Genomic DNA, 20,192 nt, shown 5'->3' with positions numbered 1-20,192 from the left:
AAAATATTAGTGGGTAAAGAGGGAGGATAATGAAGGAATTAACTGTGGGATTGGCCCCCCAAGTCCTACACAGGCCCAAAGGGGTCCCTGACTACATGTTCTCCTCCATTCACAAGATAATCAGAGCAGAGCTGAAAAGACACTGGCTGATACAAATGCAGAAACCCAGTCCACTCTTATTCCCCAGTTAAATCATTAACTAAGAAGCACCACCTCCTATGAGTGACTGACTCTTACACAAGAGCTTCCACGGTGCTGAAGGCACATCAACATTTGGGTTGAATTTAACTTTTATCTCTTCTTCATAACCCTTCAGAGATTTTAGATCAGACCCGTAAGGAGTGCTTTCAGATTCAGGTCTGGAGAACTTTCTGAGCATATGGGGCACATTTTCTGGTGATGATCTGTCATGTGGAAATTCATTACAAGTCCAACAAGACCATTTTATTCTAGTAAATCTATAGCTGATTTTCCTTGAATACTTTTTATAATTCTGGAAAACTGATGGCTCTTTAAATCCTCCCATGGTTATTCAGATAAGCAATATGATCACTAACATCAATAAAAATGGCTTGATGATTTTTCCTTTTATAATAAACTTTAGGCCTTGTGTAGGCAATGCAATTTTAAAGACAAGACAATATCCTTCTAGATACTATGGTTAAATTATGGCCGAAACACGGAAATCTTTACAGCACAAGCCTGGATTGCATTTGGAAACATGCACTGGGTGACTTCCAAAGCTCCTGCCTTGGTTTCTCACTAGAGTTCTTGTCCAAGGAGCAGATCTGGAGAAGACAATCTGTTTTAAGTACATCAAAATTATGATGGGAGTGGAAGTTCAAGTAGATATACAAAAATGAGGACTTTCTGAGATATGGGGGGCAAATCAATCTCTCTTTGGGCATTAGTTTGTTCATCTGTACAAAAGAAATCATACTTGCATTGTGTTGTAAAATGAACTAAATCCATGAGGAAAAGCTCTGTGAACGCTAAGTCAAATTGTGTGTGTTTTATTCTTTTGTATAAAATCAACTTACATCTCCACCTGGAGGAGCATGAAAAGTCCCTGATGTTTCTAAACCAGACTCATCTTCTCTAAAACCAGCAACTGCTCCAGCAGTTCGTTCCTGTTTATGCTGATGACACACCCACACCCCCAGGCATCCAACCTTGGAAACATGGGCTGTGCTAGAGACCTCACTCCCCTGCTCACTGGGATGCCCGATCAGTTCCTTTCACAATATGAATCTGCTTAGGTCAGCCCCTTGCTCAGAAATCACTGACAATTTCCAGCTGTTCTTGCACAGAGGGTCAGAACACGTAAGTCGCCCCCAAGACCCTGTCCTGTCTGGCCTTGCCCAGCCCCTCACTCTGTCATTCCCTCTGCATTCCAGCCACACAGCCCTGCCCAACTGTCCCTTTGCTGGAACCTCCAGCCCCAGGCAGCCTCTGTGGTCACCTCCAGCTCTGAGTCCCCGGCAAAGCCATTATGCACGCCCCGGTAGTGCTCACGTCCTGGGGTGAGAGAGGCACGGAAACATACCCCAGTCCTGGAGCACAGCCATCGTTTGAAATGAGATTTTATGTGAAGTCTTTCCCTGCTTCCCCAACTACGAAATTCATGACAGCAGTGATTCTATTTTCACTCCTGAATTGTCATCTCAAGCCTAGCACATAATGGGTACTTGTTCATTGCATGAGTAAACCAATCATCTTGGGATCTTCTCTTCAATACACCTCCCACTTAACAGCCTCCAAGAGGTAGAGAGCACACACAGCGTCATAGAGCCACAGACCTAATGGAAGCCACACAGCTGCAAATCCCCTGTTAGTTCTCAGGGTAATTAAATCGTTGGCAGAAGAAACACTTCACCATATAGTTTCATTATTCTTCCAAACCATAATCCAAGCCGCAGATTACGTTTGAGCTTTTTAAACCACCTGGCCTAAGAGAATCATCCTAGTTCTGAGTACAGAATGCCGTTGTGTTGAGGCAACAGCTGTTCCACAAGCCCAGGCAGAACCTACGAAGCCAAGAGACACTGATGCTCTGTCCTCAACAACGGGGGGGGGTCCATTAGGACATATCGAGGTCCCGGAGGTGCCCGTGTTACAGGCAGGCCCAGCAAACTGCAGCCCGAGCACCAGACCCGGCCCCAACCACCCTGGTGAGTAAAGTGGCCACAACCTGTGCACACCTGCGACAGAGGCCGCAGGGCCGAGGAGCTCCATGGTCCACCATCTGGCCCTTCAAGAGTCTGCCGAGCCATTATAGAAGGCACATAACACGGAAAAATAACCCCGGAAATGTCTTAAAATGCACAGTTTTGTATCTAGAGTTCTTTCCTCACACCTTCTCCCGTGCAAAAGGGTGCCTTATACTGTTTGTGAAAAGGCAGGTGAACCAAACCCCCGAATCTCCCAACAAGGAGTAACAGCAGGGCCTTCAAGCTGAGAGGGATTTGTCCCAGAAAAGCCAGTTTAGGATCCTGACGCTCAGTGACCCCAATACCTCCATCTCCCCCGTCATGAAATTCCGCACATTTACAGACAGGAAAGACTCACGGGCGTTTTCTGCTCTTCTAGGGGTGAAGCTGGCCCGCGGCCGCGCCCGTGTCCCCCCTCTTCTGCCGCCTTCTCACACACGCTCCGAGGCTCCCGGTCACCTGGTGCCCGCACATCGGAGGAGTGTGACTTTGGTTTCAAGCTGCTGGTGAATTCTCTGGACTGAGTTTTTCTGAAGAGAAACAAATGTGGAATAATCAAAGACAGTCTTCAACAAAGACAGCTTTCCCAAAGTAGAGGTCTGCATTCAAATTACGTGGAAACCAGTAATGGGTACCATTTACTGAGCGCTGATGGTAGGCTGAGCCCTTTGCTAGGTATTTAAAGACATTAACTTAATCCTCATAACAACCCTGCGAGGAAGGCGCTGTTATCCTTGCTTTGCTGTAAGAGGCTCAAAATAATGGTCTCACTCGTCCGAGGCCACGCAGCAGCCAGGACTGAAACCCAGGTCTGCCTGGCTCCTGGTTCGGAAAGTAAACAGCCAGGGCACACGGCCTTTGTGTCATCAGCAGCAAAGAGTCCCTTTCTCTCCGTGTGCCCACTTACGGCTGTGAAGTCACAGGACCGCGGCACGGAAGAGAGGCCCACGTGTCTGTTCCTATTTCCCCGCTTGCACGGGGCTGCCAACACTTCGCAGAGGCCACCCTGGCACCCAGCCCAGGGGACCCATCCCCTGCCTCACTGCTCCCACCCAAGCTACCTTCCTGTCTCTGCAGTTGATTATGTCAATTCCTCATTCACCACCTCCTCACTGTCACAGAATAAGGTTCCAACTCCTAAACCGGGCCTTCCAGGCACTTCAGAGCACGGCCCCCCTCACCCCTGTGCACCCCAAAGAGGCGGAAGGACTCACCATCACCCAAAGTGCCATACATGCTCCATTGAGTGGTCTTAATGACCCCTCTGCCTGCATTGTCCTGCCTGACCTTCTGTAGCTGGAAAACTACTCACCTTTCAAGGTTCACCGCCGTGGATCAGGATGATGGGCTCGGGGAGCCCTCTGCCTGACCTTAGTCCCAGCGCACACCACAGCCTGTGTGTCTGCCTGTTTCTCCTCCTGAACTGCAAGCTCCTGGCCCGTCCCTGAGCTCCCAGCACCCAGCACAGACAAGCACCCTCGGGCCCGCTTCCTCTGGGGCCCCCGGAGCCTGAAGCCCGAGGGGTCCCCGCGCCGCACCCCTCCCACAGCTGCACTGTTCCAGCGCGAGGCTAGGGAAGCCCGGGGTCACCAGGGAACCACCTCCACGCCCAAGCAGGAAAGCGAAACGGCCGACATGGTGGCGCTGTGAAAATGAAGGGAGTCGCCGGAAGTCTGAAGGAACTTTCCAGAAGCTGGGAGTCACCGTGCGCCCTCAAGTCCCACCAGGCCCCCCACAGGGTCTGAGAGCGAGAGGCCTCGCAGCCCCATTGTGTGGTGCCTGGCCAGTCCCTCACGGGCCTGCAGGTTCATACCTGAGCTCCCGCACCTCCTGCCCCGACTTCAGCCGTGCCCTCTGGGCAAGGATCTCATCACAGAGCGTGTCGTAGGGTTTATCGAGGTGGTGCTCACCCATCACCCACACCCAGACTTCCTCGTCGGCTCCCAGTTTCCAATGAACCGATTTGCCGTTGTCTGCAGGCAAAACAGAATTTGGATGAACAAGTATCTTTAGCCATGGGTTAGGATGTTTTCCATCATTCAGGTATCTGAAAATCAGATGAGGCAAAGCCCGTCCAACCTGCTCAGAATGAGCAGCACTCCCAGGGCGGCGGCAGTGGGCTGCAGTACGCTTGTTTGAAACTATGATGGATGTGGTGCCCATTTTCTAAGTGAAGATGCAAGATGGGAAGAAAGCAGGCATTGTCTGCATTATGTTTAGGGCAACAAAGCAGCATCAGGCACCAGAACATCTGCAGCCTAAGAATCTCCCTGCAACCCGGCTGCTCCAGGGCTTGGGGTGTCCACTACATTTCTAGGTTTCATTGCTGAGTACAAGGCAAACACTTGAGAGTCAGACCGGCTTTAGTCTAAATCCTAGCCCTGCCACTTAGCTGTGTGGCTTGGACAAATTATTTAATCTCCCTAAGCCTCAATTTTCTTACCTGCAAAATGGGAATGCTAACATCTACTCAGGAGGATGGCTGTGGGGAGGCGGCGACAGCCGTGCAGGCAGGTCCCCAGGTGTCTGACACACGACACATGACGGACTCACAGGAGAGGCTGGCGCCACCGTCCCTCTGTACTGTTGACAGACGGACGTGCCAGCTCAGAGACTCGGGCCAGCCCATGAGAGATGACACGCCCGAAGTGTGAGACGCGGGGAAGCTACTTGAATAACTGAACCTGCGCCTGCTCCCAGCAGGGGTTGTGTTACATTCTCTCTAGTTCCTGCTCCTCAGATGTGGCCGCACAGGTCATGTTCCCTGAAACCCGGGACGGTGGACCATTCCCAGGAGAGGGGGTGGGCAGTCCTAAACCTGAAGGCCCCAGAGGGGACTCACCAGGGCTATCATGGTCCACAGCTGGTCAAGATGCCTGGGCCTGAGGACCCACACTAGCCAGTGGTGTTGAGTGTGTGACATGGGCAGCAGCTGGCATGCAGGCCGGGCCGTGGCCATGTCACAGAAAGTAGAGTGAAGGTAAAGAGGCAGAGGCTTTGGGGCAGGAAGAAAGGGAATTAGATAGGATGTGTCAGATTTAGCGGCCCTGACAGGGGTCTCTGCTCTGAAGACACTGGGGTCCTCCAGGGGGCCCACACAGCTCCCTGAACCCAGGGAGGGGGAATCATTCCCGTAAACTGAGTGTCGGCCTGGTGCCCTCTGCTTCGTACCAAGATAGGGGGGCTAGCAGGGCCTCTGTGTAGCTCCTTCTACAAAATCCTACTGCGTTCCTAACGCTGGCAGGATGCAGAGCTGGGTGCTGCGGAGATGTGGGGTGAAACATCCTCCTGCAGGTCACCCAGAGCCTGGGAGAGAAAGAGTAGGGTGGTAGGTCACTGACTTAACGAACTTCACTGCGTATCTGCTATGTGCCAGGCCCTGAGGTAGACACGCGTGAACACTTACAAACAAGACAGACCAGTCCCTCCTTCTAGCTGGGGCAGGCAGGTGCTGACCAACTAGTTACCTAGAAAAGTCGCAGTAACTGGGGAGGGGTGTTGAAGTGCTGCGGGATGTGTGGAGGGCCGGGGACATACACCGTAACCACGAGAGATTTAAGTCCATTGAGGATTCAGAGGACGGAGGATGCTTCAGAAGGACAGGGAAGAAATAAGAAGTTCTTTGTGTTCAGTTTGGGAGGATGGATATGGAATCTGGACAGAGAATAGGGGTGGGTTTGGTGCTGGACACAAGGAACAGCATGACCAAGATCAGAGAAGGGAATCAACATGGGGCCATGGGGAACAAGGGTCTCCGTCAGAGCCGAGAGGCTTTAGAAGCCACCTGGCCGTGGGCTGAGGATCATGCGGGGGGAGCAGGTGGCCGCCTGGCACAGGTCCCAGACACCAGGCTGAAGGGTTTAAATTTAGGCCCTGTGTTGCATAAAGCCAGAAAGTGGTACTAAAATCCCAGTGCTTCTACCAACTCTTTACGTGGCCATGTATATATCACAATATTTCTCCGAGCCAGAGTTCCCTCTTTGATAAAACAGAGGTAATGAGTCTGAACTCACAGGCCTGTCACATGACAAGTGTTCAAAAAGCATTAGCTCCATGTTCTTGGTCTGAGTGACCAAGCAAGAGTCCACACCTGTAAGACATGACACCGTAAAACTCCTAGAAGAGAACATAGGCAAAACCTCCTCTGACATAAATTGTACCAATGTTTTATTAGGTCAGTCTCCCAAGGCAAAAGAAATAAAAGCAAAAAATAAACAAATGGGACCTAACCAAACGTATAAGCTTTTGCACAGTAAAGGAAACCATCAACAAAATGAAAAAACAACCTATGGAATGGGAGAAAATATTTGCAAATGATACAAACAACAAGGGGTTAATATTCAAAATATACAGACAGCTCATAGAACTCAATATCAAAAAAATAAACAACCCGATCAAAAAAGGAGCAGAAACCTAAACAGATGTTTTTCTAAAGAAGACATACAGATGGTCAACAGACACATGAAAAGATTCTCAACTTCGCTAACTATTAGAGAAATGTAAATCAACCACATTGAGCTATCAACTCACACCAGTCAGAATGGCCATCATCAAAACGTCCACAAATAATAAATGCTAAAGAGGGTGTGGAGAAAAGGGAACCCTCTTACACTATTGGTGGGAATGTAAATTGGTGCATCTGCTATGGAGAACAGTATGGAGGTTCCTTAAAAAACTAAAAATAGGGCTTCCCTGGTGGCGCAGTGGTTGAGAGTCCGCCTGCCGATGCAGGGGACACGGGTTCGTGCCCCGGTCCGGGAAGATCCCACATGCCGTGGAGCGGCTGGGCCCATGAGCCATGGCCGCTGAGCCTGCGCGTCCGGAGCCTGTGCTCCGCAACGGGAGACGCCACAACAGTGAGAGGCCCGTGTACAGAAAAAAAAAAAAAAAAAAAAACTAAAAATAGAGCTACCATATGATCCAGCAATCCCACTCCTGGGCATATATCTGGAGAAAACTCTAATTCAAAAAGATACATGCACCCCAATGGTCATAGCAGCATGATTTAAAATAGCCAAGACATGGAAACAACCCAAGTGTCCATCAACAGATGAATGGCTTAAGAAGATGTGATACACACACACACACACACACACACACACACACACACACACACACTGGAATATTACTCAGCCATAAAAAAGAATGAAATATTGCCATTTGCAGCAACATGGATGGACCTAGAGAATATTATACTAAATGAAGTAAGTCACACAAAGAAAGACAAATACTATATAATATGTGGAATCTTATATGTGGAATCTAAAAATAATACAAATGAATCCATATCAGAAACAGACTCATAGACATAAAAAACAAACTTATGGTTACTAAAGGGGAGAGGGATAAATTAGGAGTATGGGATTAACAGATACAAACCACATAACAGGTACATAAAATAGATAAACAAGGACCTACCATATAGCAGTGTATAATTATTGTACTGTATAATTATACCTACTGTATAATTATATTCAATATCTTATAATAATCTATAATCAAATCTAATCTGCCAAAAAACCCCAAAACCAAATCCTATGCTGTACACCTGAAACTAATGCAGTATTGTAAATCAGCTCGACTTCAATTATAAAAAGAGTCCAGGACAGTCTCTGTGCAGGTGGTGCCAAGACCAGGAAGCCCTGCAGCACGTCCGCACGCAGGGAGGACCTGGACCAGGTGGTGTGCAGTGAGTGTACAATGATGTTGCAGGAGACAAAGGGTGGAGAGCAGAGGGGTGAGGCCAGCCGGGCCTGCGCGAGGGGAAGACGGCCTCCAACGGGGCGATGGCATCTGGGCAGCCGCGGCAAGGAAGGACTCAAAGATGAGGCCAAAGGTTTGAGAACGTGGGATGATAAACAGTGACGTCAAGAAAATACGTGTTTGAGGAGTTAGGTAGTGAACGTTTTGGGAAACGAAGAATAAACTATTTTCAGTTTTACTAGAAACCCAGATGGCAAGGTTGAGCACATACCTGAAACATGGAATTGAAGTTTAGAGTGAGGTCAGGATGCAGTGTGAATGTGGGGATTACTTTACAGATGCCATCGTGGACACCGCTGGCCCGGAGAATGAAACCCAGGAGAGACCCTCGGAAAAGCACGTGCTTCGTCAGGACACAGAAGAAAAGACAGGGGAAGGAGAGTCCTGATTCAAAAGGAAAAAGAGGGAGAGGGAATTCTGACTCCTAAATAACTGGAAGGAGAGTGGAGAGGATGCCTTGCCTCCAGGAGAGGAGAGGTTCCGACCTCAGAGACGGTCACTTCAGACAGACGGGGCAGGCTGCATGGGGCACAAAGGACTGGGCACAAGTTACTAGGGGAGGAGCAAAGAGGGTTCGGCGGGGCTCAGCAGGCATCACTGAGCTCCTGCCATGACCTGCTGTGCCCGTGGGCAGGACAGAGCAGCCCAGGCGCTCAGGGGAACGTGGACGCTTCCACTGGGTTGCTGCGAGGGGAAGGAGTATGGACGCCAGGGACCAGGCCGGGGATGGGGACACAGGGACAGGAGAGAGCAGGGAAAGAGGGTGCTTTTGAGGAGAGAGAAAAGCTCGGCTGCTTAGAGTTGAAACTTAGCTGCACGGAACCCCGTTCAGTTCCCAGTGTGCCTCCTTAAGGTAAAGGTACAAGCATGAGGGGTGTTAACAGGGCAGGCACTGCAACTCGTCCTGACTTAATGCTCTCCAGGTGTCCTGGGCCTCCTGCTGACTTCAACTCAGAGGACAGTGAGAGAGGGACCTGTTACAGCACCTCCATTGAATTATGAGCTTGTTTCCCAGTCTTCAACTCATGTTTCTATGCTGCAGTGCTCTCAAGCTTGCTCTTAGGGACTCAAGAGGCAGTGCTGTAGAATGTCACACAAAAACAGTGACGGGTCACGCACGTCCCTGGCAAGGCCATGGCCAGGCCCATTCCCCTCTGACGGGGGAGCGTGACGCCGCTCATGCAGCACGTGTTGGGCCCGCAGGGGGCAGGAGGCAGCACCCGGAGGTGTGGTGTGTGTGACCTCCACTGAGGTCAACACGGCCCCTGGGGCTATGACTGTGCCTCAGAGTCAGCACCTGGTCTCCACTCTGACTGATCCACTTGGAGGGACGAGCACAGTAGCAGGTGCGCATGAGAGGGAGAGGGATGGAGAGAGGGAGAATTGCATGCTCTACCCCCACTGAGAGAAGACCATGGACTCGGAGAACAGAAGCCGGAAGAGCAACAGAACCAGGGCCCCTAACGCATCACGCATGACCTACACCAGGGCTGACGGAAGCAGGGCTCCTACCAACCCCAGGCTGCCGTGTCCATATGCTCCCTGAACTCACAACATCCCAGGACTCTCCCACCACTCTGGCCGCTCCTCTAGGTCACCCACCTCCAACCCAGAAACCAAAGGCTAAATGAATGCCTGGCCGGTGGGGCCTCCGGGACTCGGGTGCTATGGCCATATCCCTTCTGACTGATGCCCATGCCAGGTCTGCCTTGAAATACTTAGAGCACCACCGAGGCTGTTACTAACCCTACTTGACCACAAGGAAATTGAGGCTTAGGGAGGGTAACTTGCCCAAGATCATAGAGGTGGTGAAACTGGAACCAGAATTCAAAATTCGGCTGTGAGATGGTAAAACCTGTGTTTAGAGCCACCTCTGATGCATTGTCCAAACGGAAATACTTTTGAGAGCAAGAAAGGAAACCCACCAACAGGAATGGCAGGAAATGGAGAACGTGCAGGGCTCTGCTGAGCAAGCTGGGTGTGGGGTCACTGGCATGTGCCCTCAGGGCCCTGCAGAGCTGGACAGCTCCAGCCTCATGTGCATTTAGTGAAGGACAAGGCCCAGTCCTACAGGCACTTCCTGAAGTTAACCTGGTAAGAATCCTGCAGTTACTAACACAGGTCCATCCTTTAAAACTTCAAAAATATTTATGCTTACTATAGAGACAAAAGGACAGGAAGGAAGTTGGAGAATGTGCATGGCACCATGGTCCAGGGAAGCAGGAGGTGGCACAGACAAGTGAGAAGGTGAGCCAGGAGGGAGGCCCGCTGAGTCCACAGCTCGTGGAGGTGAAAGGGAAGGGCAGCCAGTGAGCATCTGCATCCGGTGCTCCACGCATAAGACACCAGGTCCGTTACACTATCCAGCCCAGAGTGAGGGGCACAGACAGGGCTGGGACCAGTGGCTCAGAACAGACCTGGAGTAGATCTGGACCTGAGTTCAAACCCTGACTCCACCGGTGACCCACACAAGTTACTTTCTCCAAGTTTGTTTCCTTATTTGTAAGAATAAGGGGGGCAACGTTCACCTCCCTGGATTCTTGCGAGGATTAAATGAAACAACATAAATACAAGGCTTCTGGCTGGCACACACTAACAGACAAGCAGGTTGGTGGGGGAAACCTCCCTGGGATGGAGCAGGTGGGGTGCAGTGAGGTCAGGAGTAACCAGGGGACTCCCGGGTTTCTGGCTTTGGTGACTCAGGGCCACAGATCATGGTGGAGATTGAGAGGCAGGACCAGGCCTGGGGGTGGGGAGAACCATGGTGATGGTGATTAACTCGGTTTTGCATCAAGTTTGCAGGGCCTAAGGGTCTTCTGAGCGGAGATGCTCATTGGGTAACTGACATGGAAACCAAAGCTCAGGTGAAAGGTCTGGCTTTGAAATACAGGTGTGAGAGTCTGACATAAAGAGCAGAAGAGATGCCCCAGGGAGAGAATACAGAGACCCTAACCTTAACCTAGTCTCTGAGTCTGAATGAGCCTCAGGGAGTCTGTGAACATTGGGAAACTCTACACGAAACATCCTCTGTGTGCATTTTCCTGGTCCAAGCTTTTCATAAGTTTTCCATGGAGTCTATGGGCCCCTCAATCCCACCTCAAGGTTACCAACCACCGGTGTAGAGTGAGACTCCCCTGGGGAACACGGGTATTCAGGGTCAGGCAGAGACGAAAAAGAAGCCGTCATGGAGACAGCAAGTGACCATGACACCAACAAGAGACTCTGAGAGGCAGCTCACAGGGTCAGACGCAGCTGAGGAATCGACTGACGTAAGAACTGACTCTAGCAGCAGAGGTCACCGTGCTGGGTCAGGAATGAAGGGAGGGGAGGAAGTAGACACGGCAGGTGGCACAAAGCAAGGCTTTATCATCATTTCATGAAAAAGGGAAGGTTTTGCATAAAGGAACTTGCCTGAGAATCCACAAATGAAATGTCACAAGCCCGAGTCTGTTTCAGGGGCACACGAGGAGCCTCTCGGGCACCACACACGGCGCCCAGAGCCCAGCCTCCTGCGTGAGGCTTCTGCCAGCTGGAGAGAGGTCCATTGCTAGGCAGCCTCCTTTGTGTGTGTTACCAGAGAGAATCTTACAGAATAAATGCTCCATGGCAGGACGCCGATGCAAGCACGTGTTCAGACGCGAACAGGGCACCTGAAGACAACAGGAACTGTTACAAAGCTCCAGGTAAGCTGAACAGGTGGTACGTTTGTCAACAGCATTGGCTCCGGGAGAGTCAGACTCAGGGTCACTTACTAGCTGCTGCCCTGGGCAAGTTATTAAGGTCCCTCAGCCTCATTTTCCTCACCTGTAAAAGGTGAACGGTAACTCAGCTCCAGGCTTGGCTGTGATCATTTAATGAGATGATATATTTAATCACAGAGTTCAGGGTCTGACATGCCGTCAGCTCAATCAGTGCTGGCTGGTGCCATGTTTACTGTCTAGAGCAGTGCTGTCCAACGGGCGCTCTGCCTGTCGTTATACATTTTCTAGTAGCCCAACTAAAAAATCAAAAGAGGAGTTTGCCCAAGATGATGGTGTAGAAAGACCCTGAGCTCACCCCCTCTCACAAGCACACCAACATCACAACTATCTGCAGAACAACCATCGATGGAAAAGACCAGAACCTTCAAGAAGAGATCTCCTACAACTAGACATAAAGAAGGAGTCACAACGAGACATGTATGCCAGGTGGGTGACCCATAGGCTGGAGAACAATTGTACTGCAGAGGTTCTCCCACAGGAGGGAGCATGCTGAGCCCCCATCAGCCTCCCCAGCCCAGAGTTCCTACACGAGGAAGATGACCCCCAGAGCATTTGACTTTTAAAGGCCAGCAGGGCTTAATTTCGGGAGCCCCACAGGAGTGGGGGAAAGAGAGACTTCACTCCTAAAGGGCACACACAAAATCTCACATGCACCAGGACCCGGGGCAAAAAGCAGTAATTTGATAAGAGCCTGGGCCAGACCTACATGTTGGTCTTGGAGAGTCTCCCAGAGAGGTGGGGGTGGCTACGGATCACCCTGGGCCCATAAATACTGGTGGCAGACATATTTGGGAACATTCTATTGCGAGAACATTGCTGTTGGTGGCTGCCATCTTGGCTCAGGAGCGCCAAGATCTGGTCCCACCCAACAGCCTGTAGGCAGCACTGCTAGGATGCCTCAGGCCAAACAACCAACTGGATGGGGACATAGCCCCACCCATAAGCAGGCTGCCTAAAGACTTCCTGAGCCCACAGCTGACTCTAGACACACCTCTAGACTTGGCCCTGCCCACCAGCGGGCCAAGACCTAACTCTACACACCAGTGGGCAGGCACTGACCCTTCGCTCTAGGAAGCAGGCACTAGTCTCTAGACCAGGCTCACTGGCCAGGAGGCAGACACCAGAAGCAACAAAACTATGATCCCACAGCCTGCAGATCCAGCCCACCCACAGCTCACCAGACCCTACTGTGGGACCAGCTGGGACCTGGCCCTGCCCACTAGCAGGCCAGCACAAGCTTCAGGACACCCCAGACCCCAGATCCAACTGTGCCAGCAACTGGCTCCCCAACCACCAATGATTTGAAATGAGTTCTGGGATCCCTGGGCCCTGCAGCCAGACTCCAGGACCTGGCTCTGCCTGCCAGCAGTCCAGCACTAGCACCAGGACCTACGTTCACCTGTCAGTGGGTGCACAATATCCCTGGAGTCTTTGGTACCCTGATTCCACTCACCAGTGAGCCAGCACTAGCCCCAGGGCCCCCTAGGATTCCTCAACCAGTCACCTTATGGCCAGATCCATCTACACAGCAGCCGGCAGCATCCACACAAGGCAGGGCCTGAGAACCAACCAGGCTGGGGACCAACCAAGCCCCCCAGATGGCCCGCACACTCAGCCCCTATGACAGAAGGGCTGACATAGTCCTCTTAGGGGGCACCCCTAGAGCCTATACCTTGAGTGACAAGGTGGGAGTGTGCTGCTGGGACACATAGGACATCTCCTACAGAAGGCCACTTTTCCAAGGCTGAGAAACATAACTAACCTACCACATACATAAAAATACAAATAACAACTTAGACAAAATGAGGCAGCAGAGGAACATGTTCCAGATGAAGGAACAAGATAAAACCTCAGAAGAAGAACTAAGTGAAGTGGAGATAGGCAATCTACCCAAGAAAGAGTTCAGGGTAGTGCTCGTAAAGATGATCAAAGATCTCTGAAGGAGACTGGATGCACAGAGCAAGAAGTTCGAATTTTTTAACAAAAGAGTTAGAAAATATAAAGAACAACCAAACAGAGAAGAATACAATAACTGAAATGAAAAATACACTAGAAGGAATCAATAGTAGACTAAATGATACAGAAGAATGGATCAGTGAGCTGGAAGACAGAGTAGCAGAAATCACTGCTGCTGAACAGGAAAAAAGAAAAATGAATGAAAAGAAATGAGGACAGTTTAAGAGACCTCTAGGACAACATCAAATGCACTAATATTCTCATTATAGGGGCCCAGAAGGAGAAGAGAGAGGGAAAGAGTCTGAGAAAATATTTGAAGACATAATAACTGAAAACTTCCCTAACCTGGGAAAGGAAATAGTCACCCAAGTCAAGAAAGCACAGAGAGTCCCATACAGGACGAACCCAAAGAGGAACATACCAAAACACACTGTAATTAAAATGACAAAAATTAAAGATACAGAATATTAAAAGCAGCAAGGGAAAAGCAACAAATAACATACAAGGGAAGTCCCATAAGACTATCAGCTGATTTTTCTGCAGGTCAGAAGGGAGTGGCACGATATATTTAAAGTGATGAAAGGGAAAAACCTGCAACCAAGAATACGCTACCCAGCAAAGCTCTCATTCAGATTCGATGGAGATATCAAAATCTTTATAGACAAGCAAGAGCTAAAAGAATTCAGCACCACAAAAGCAGTTTTACAACAAATGTTAAAGGAACTCCTCTAGGTGAAAAAGGCCACAACTAGAAACAAGAAAATTACAAAATGAAAAAGGCAAACATACCGTAAAGGTAGGAGATCATCCACACACAAAGCTAGCAAGGAGGTTAAAAGACAAAAGTAGTAAAATCATCTATATCCACAATAACCAGTTAAGGGGTACACAAAACAATTAGATGTAAAATATGATATCAAAAATAGTAATTGTGAGGGAGGAAAGTACACAAGCAGGGTTTTTAAAATGCATTTGAAATTAAGAGATCAGCAACTTAAAACAATCACGTATATATATATAGGCTGCTATACAAAAGCCTCCTGGTAACAGCAAACCGAAAACCTATAATAGATATACACACGAAAAAGAAAAAAGAATCCAAACATAACCCAAAGACAGTCATCAAATCATGAGAAAAGAACAAAAGAAGAAAGGGTGGGGGGGAAGACCTAAAAATAAGAATCCAAAACATTAACAAAATGGCAATAAGAACACACATATTGATAATTACCTTAACTGTAAATGATGGACTAAATGCTCCAACCAAAAGACGTAGGCTGGCTGAATGGATGTAGAAACAAGACCCATATATATGCTGCCTACAAGAGACTCACTTCAGATCTAGAGACACATACAGATTGAAAGTGAGGGGATGGAAAAAGGTATTCCATGCCAATGGAAAACAAAGCAAAACAAAAGCCAGAGTAGCAATATTTATATCAGATAAAATAGACTTTAAAATAAAGACTGTTGGGCTTCCCTGGTGGCGCAGTGGTTGAGAGTCCGCCTGCCGATGCAGGGGACATGGGTTCGTGCCCCGGTCCGGGAAGATCCCACATGCCGCGGAGCGGCTGGGCCCGTGAGCCGTGGCCGCTGAGCCTGCGTGTCCGGAGCCTGTGCTCTGCAACGGGAGAGGCCACAACAGTGAGAGGCCCGTGTACCGCAAAAAAAAATTTTTTTTAATTTAAAAAATAAAATAAAATAAAATAAAATAAAGACTCTTATAAGAGACAAAGAAGGACACTACATACTGAGCAAGGGATCAATCCAGGAAGAAAATATAACAATTGTAACATTGTTACAGTTGTATATGCACCCAACGTATGAGCATCTCAAAATATAAGGCAAATGTTAACAGACAAAGGAGAAATTGACAGTAATGCAATAATAGTACAGGACTTTAACACACCACTTACAGCAATGGACAGATCAGCCAGACAGAAAGTCAATAAGGAAACACGGGCCTTAAATGACACATTAGACCAAACAGCCTTAATGAACATACAGAGGGCTTTCCATCCAAAAGCAGCAGAATACACATTCTTTGCAAGTACTCATGGAACGGTTTGCAGGATAGATCTTGTGCTAAGCCACAAAACAAGTCTCAGTAAATTTAGGAAAACTGAAAACATATCAAGCATCTTTTCTGACCACAATGCTATGAGACTAGTTATATCAGTTTTTCACAACAGAAGTTCATTACTCCCTTAAATTTAACACTTGGAACAATACATTTTACATCACAGTGGTTCCTCTTTGACTACAGAAAAGGAAAAGATCTGAGAGTCTTTCTCCACTTCCCCTATAAAGACAGGTCTCCTCTGTGTCTCATCTTGCTCTGTCTTTGGTGATCAAGCCACAGAAAGTCAAGGCCGTGTTATCATGGCTGGGGCTCCCCAGGCTGAACAAGGCCCCAGCTGCTGCTTGTCGAGCCCTCAGGATGCGTTCCTCCTCGACGGTCTGGCTGACTTAAGTGCTACTTTTCCTTAGTGGTTCATAGCTGGGCTGTGGCTTTGAGCTTGTCCTTTTCTTGGCTCATAAATATATCTATGTCCACCCCATTCCTTTACCATTCTAGCTCACCACTTAGCAGTTCTTTCACTGTCATCCGGTCATTTTTTTCTCTATATAACCTACTGTGGTGAGTTTTCAAAAAGCATCACTAGACTTTTAGTGATAACTAGCATATTGTGTATTCTAGGAGCCTGTCCACCTTATAGTAATCCTCAGGCTAAAGTAGGAGAGGCTAAAAAACAATCAGAAGTATGGATTTAACTCAGTAATAGATCAGAAAATCATTTCAAAATGTAGCATGAAAATATGATTGTTAGAGAGGGACAGAATTCTGGACCTCATCTGCCTGCTGGGGCGTAACGAGAGGGCGGAAGCTGCAGGGTCCAGTCTGGTAGCCGCTGGCCACAGGTCACTACTGAGCACACGAAATGAGGCTGCTCTGGGCTTAGGTGTGCTAGACAGGTAAATGACCAGAGACTTGGTAGGAGGAAAATTAATGCAAAATACCACATTAATACTTTTATATTCATTATATATTGATATCATATTTTGGGCATCTTGGGTAAAATAAATATATTAATTTCACCTATTTCTTTTGATTCTTTTCTGATTTTAATTTACTTTTTAAAATTTTTATACAATTTTAAAGGTTACACTCCATCTACAGTTATTACAAAATATTGGCTCTATTCCCCGTGTTGCACACTACACCCTTGTAGCCTGTCTTACCCCCAGTAGTTTGTACCTCCCACTCCCCCTCCCCTACATTGCCTCTCCCCCCAACCGGTAACAACTAGCTTGTTCTCTACGTCTGTGAATCTGCTTCTTTTGTTATATTCACTAGTTTGTTGTATTTTTTAGATTAGTTAAGTGATCATTAAAAAAGTATGTTGACATACACCTATTCCACTGTGTAAATCAACATACATTTTTTATGATCACTTAACTTATAAAGTAACATAGGTTTTTGATGAGGTAGATTCAAACCCTGCAAAGGAAGAACTTAGGCAAAGAAACGGAAATTATTGTCTTAAGTCAGCACGAGGAGGACAATTCAGCAAACATGAGAAGCCCAAAGTGTTTCAAAGAGCCTGGGCCAACGATTCCAGGGGCAAGAACCCTTCTGCTGTCACCAGGCTTCAGAGTCACGCACCACATCTGTGTGTTATGTTCACAACCAGCATGGTGCCCAGTGGCCTGGTTATACCTGGTAAACTCTGACTGAAGGATGCAAGGAAATGAAGGAGCCAGTTCGGAAAGATAAAAGCTCCTGCTTCAGTTTGGACGCGTTACCTCTAGAAGGAAAAACAAGTATCTATTTGGAGAGTGTAGGGTACTGTGAAACCCAGAAGATCTGGGCACTAACTGGTGGTGTGACCTTGCATTTATTACTGAACTTCTCTGATTCTAAGATTTTCCATCTGTAAAACAGGACAACTGATACCTATTTTGCAGAAATATTGTGAAGATGACGAATAATGTAAGTAAAAGTGCTTTGCGTGGTGTCTGACAAAACAGGTGTTTAATAAATAGCTGCCATGATGATAGTAATAATAAATGAGATGCTCATATTTATTTCCGTATCACCGTAAAGGCTTGATTCTAAAAGATGCCGCATGCTGCAACTAAAGATCCCGCATGTCACAACGAAAATCCAGCACGCAGCAACGAAGACCAGCGCAGCCAAATAAATAAATATTTAAAAGAAAAATAAAGGCTTAATTGGAAAAAGGTTTCAATGAAAGGCAGTACAAGGTAAAGGTCACTAAACTGACTTCCTTTTTGAGTCTCTGTATACAAGTTAGATTCATGTTCTCAATCTTTGAAACCCTGAATGGTTTTATCAAATTTAATTTTTCATGGCTTAATGAAAAATGAAGAGAGATTGATCTTGAATACCTCTCTGTAAGTGACCTTGAAAACTGTGTTGTTTTTTTCCAAATGATAACATTTTATTACAAAAAAAGCATCCCAAATATAGGATTTCATAAACACTGATAAGTGAACAAGTGCAACTTTAAAAGTAAATACAAAGAAAGAGGCAAAACCTACAAGCATTTTGCCTTTAAGAGAAAATGTAATGCTCTCCTACAGAGGTGATCCCACCCAGAGCACAAATGTGGCTCCATCTCCTGTAAAGACATCAGGTTTGCTTTCTGAACTATGCCCAGCTTAACAATTTCAAAACTATCACAAGAAGTGACACGGAATAAATCACTAAGACCAATTAACTTTCTATTGACTATTACTCAATAAAGGCTCCCCATCACACTTTGACAATTTAAAGCCGAAAACTGTGCTTTTTTTAAACAAAATAGGAATTCATCCATAACAGAATGTGCGTGTGTGTGTGTGGGGGGGGGTGTTAATGTGTGCTTTTCCACATCTGTGTGTGTATATGCTTTAAGCCTGATGTACAAGGAATTCCTCCTCACCCATGGTCCCAAAAGGCCTTCTCAAGTTACCAGGGATTCCTTGAGTCAGGAAGACGTAGTACATCTGAAAAATAATCTCACACTAAAAAATTAGTATTATGACTTTTTTCCTGTTAGTAGTATTTGCATTTTAAGAGTGAATCTCCCTAAAAAAGAAAACTCAAAGAAATATCTCTTAGAATCTAGGAAATGCAAACAGCACTGCTACAAAGATTTTGACACAAAGACTTTGTATGCTGGTAGCAGAATATTAGTTGTCTGTGACAATATGGGGATGGAACTCTTCCTTAATTCCCCTCAGGTCCAGCTCCACGGGTGACTTTTTACTGCAGCTTAAGATCAGCCTGGTTTTGAGTAAGAGATCTGCTTTTGGCCTCACAACTCCAGGGTAATTGCCATGTGCGTGCATGTGTGTGTGTGTGTGTGTGTGTGTGTGTGTGTGTGTACACGCACGAGCATGGAGACTTCAAGTCAATAAACTGCACCATTAAAATCTCAGTAACACTGAGGGTCCACCTGCCAAATTAGACCTCACACCTGGCTTGCTTCTGACTGGTGTGAAACGTGGGAAAGAGCGGGGAGGCATCCCATGTGCAGGCTCCCAGGCAAGGCGGGCTCCGCTTACCTTTCTTTGGTCTGGGTTTCACTGGCAAGGACTCCTGTTTTTCCATTGCTGCTTCTCTTTCTTTCCATCGGCGGACCTGCTCCTCCCTCATCTTGAAGAACAGGATCTGTTTCTGTTCTTCGCTGAGCTCTGCCAGCAGATCAGGATCTATGTACATCTCCGACAGTATCTGTTTCAGCATCTTTGCAAGGGTGGAGTCTTTTACACCTGTGGCAAAAGTTCTTGAAAATGGTTTCCAGGGCTGCCTTCACCTGGGCTGGCCCTGGGAGGCACCCACAGACCTTCCCCGAGACTCGAGGGGCTGGGACAGTAATTCAACAAACTGGCTCTGGGTTCCCGGCACCAAGCATCCTGTCCAAAACGCCACTCATGAACCTGCAAAGAGCAACAGGCAAAATGCAGGCCGTGTTAAAATGTGCAGACATGGGGCCAGGACAGGCTTAGGAATAAAGCTTGGAGGAAATACAGTATTGCTTTTCATTTCACAAGAAAGCTGAAGCAAGCTTTGTTAAGAGTTTGTGTAACCTGTATCCTGTAATTTCCAAAGATACTTTATCAAAAAACAAAACAAACCCTAACAGTTCAATCTCAGGGAAACAAAAAATGAACAGAGGTTTGGCCTTCTCCCAACTAAGCAAACATACTATTACCTCAGAGCCCAACAAACCACTACGTCCATGGCTAAGAACAGAGTTAAAGAGACAAAGGCACAGGGAAAAATTAAAAGAAGTTATTTCAAAAGGAAATACCGTTTTTGAGATTTCTCAGAATTACCCACCCAAACCCAAACCAAACCTAAGCCATGCTCAAGGAAGGAAAAAGAAGAAATAAACATTAGACCACAGTGCCATTTTCCCATTTCTCCTTAAAAGTAGCACTAAATAAACACAATTATGTACTTTCATCTTCACAAAAGGACAATACAATG

The 20,192-nt window shown here is 47.5% G+C and overlaps 1 protein-coding gene across 2 annotated transcripts in view; it reads right to left on the bottom strand.

Annotated features, from left to right (window-relative positions):
• The window catches only part of SH2D4A (SH2 domain containing 4A), a 67,350-nt gene extending 47,905 nt beyond the window's left edge, over positions 1–19,445 (bottom strand). For both annotated transcript variants that reach the window (XM_065899931.1, XM_065899932.1), the window contains exons 1-3: positions 19,265–19,445; positions 4,024–4,183; positions 2,569–2,740 (exon numbers count right to left, since the gene is read on the bottom strand). In XM_065899931.1, the coding sequence (XP_065756003.1) occupies positions 2,569–2,740; positions 4,024–4,183; positions 19,265–19,445 (513 nt within the window). The remainder of the gene's footprint in view (positions 1–2,568; positions 2,741–4,023; positions 4,184–19,264) is intronic.
• Between the last annotated feature and the right edge of the window lie 747 nt (positions 19,446–20,192).

Source organism: Phocoena phocoena, chromosome 21 (assembly GCF_963924675.1).
Source record: "Phocoena phocoena chromosome 21, mPhoPho1.1, whole genome shotgun sequence".
Lineage (NCBI taxonomy): Eukaryota > Metazoa > Chordata > Mammalia > Artiodactyla > Phocoenidae > Phocoena > Phocoena phocoena.
Note: the sequence above shows the minus strand (reverse complement) of the source record. Positions and strands in the feature narration are given on the sequence as shown.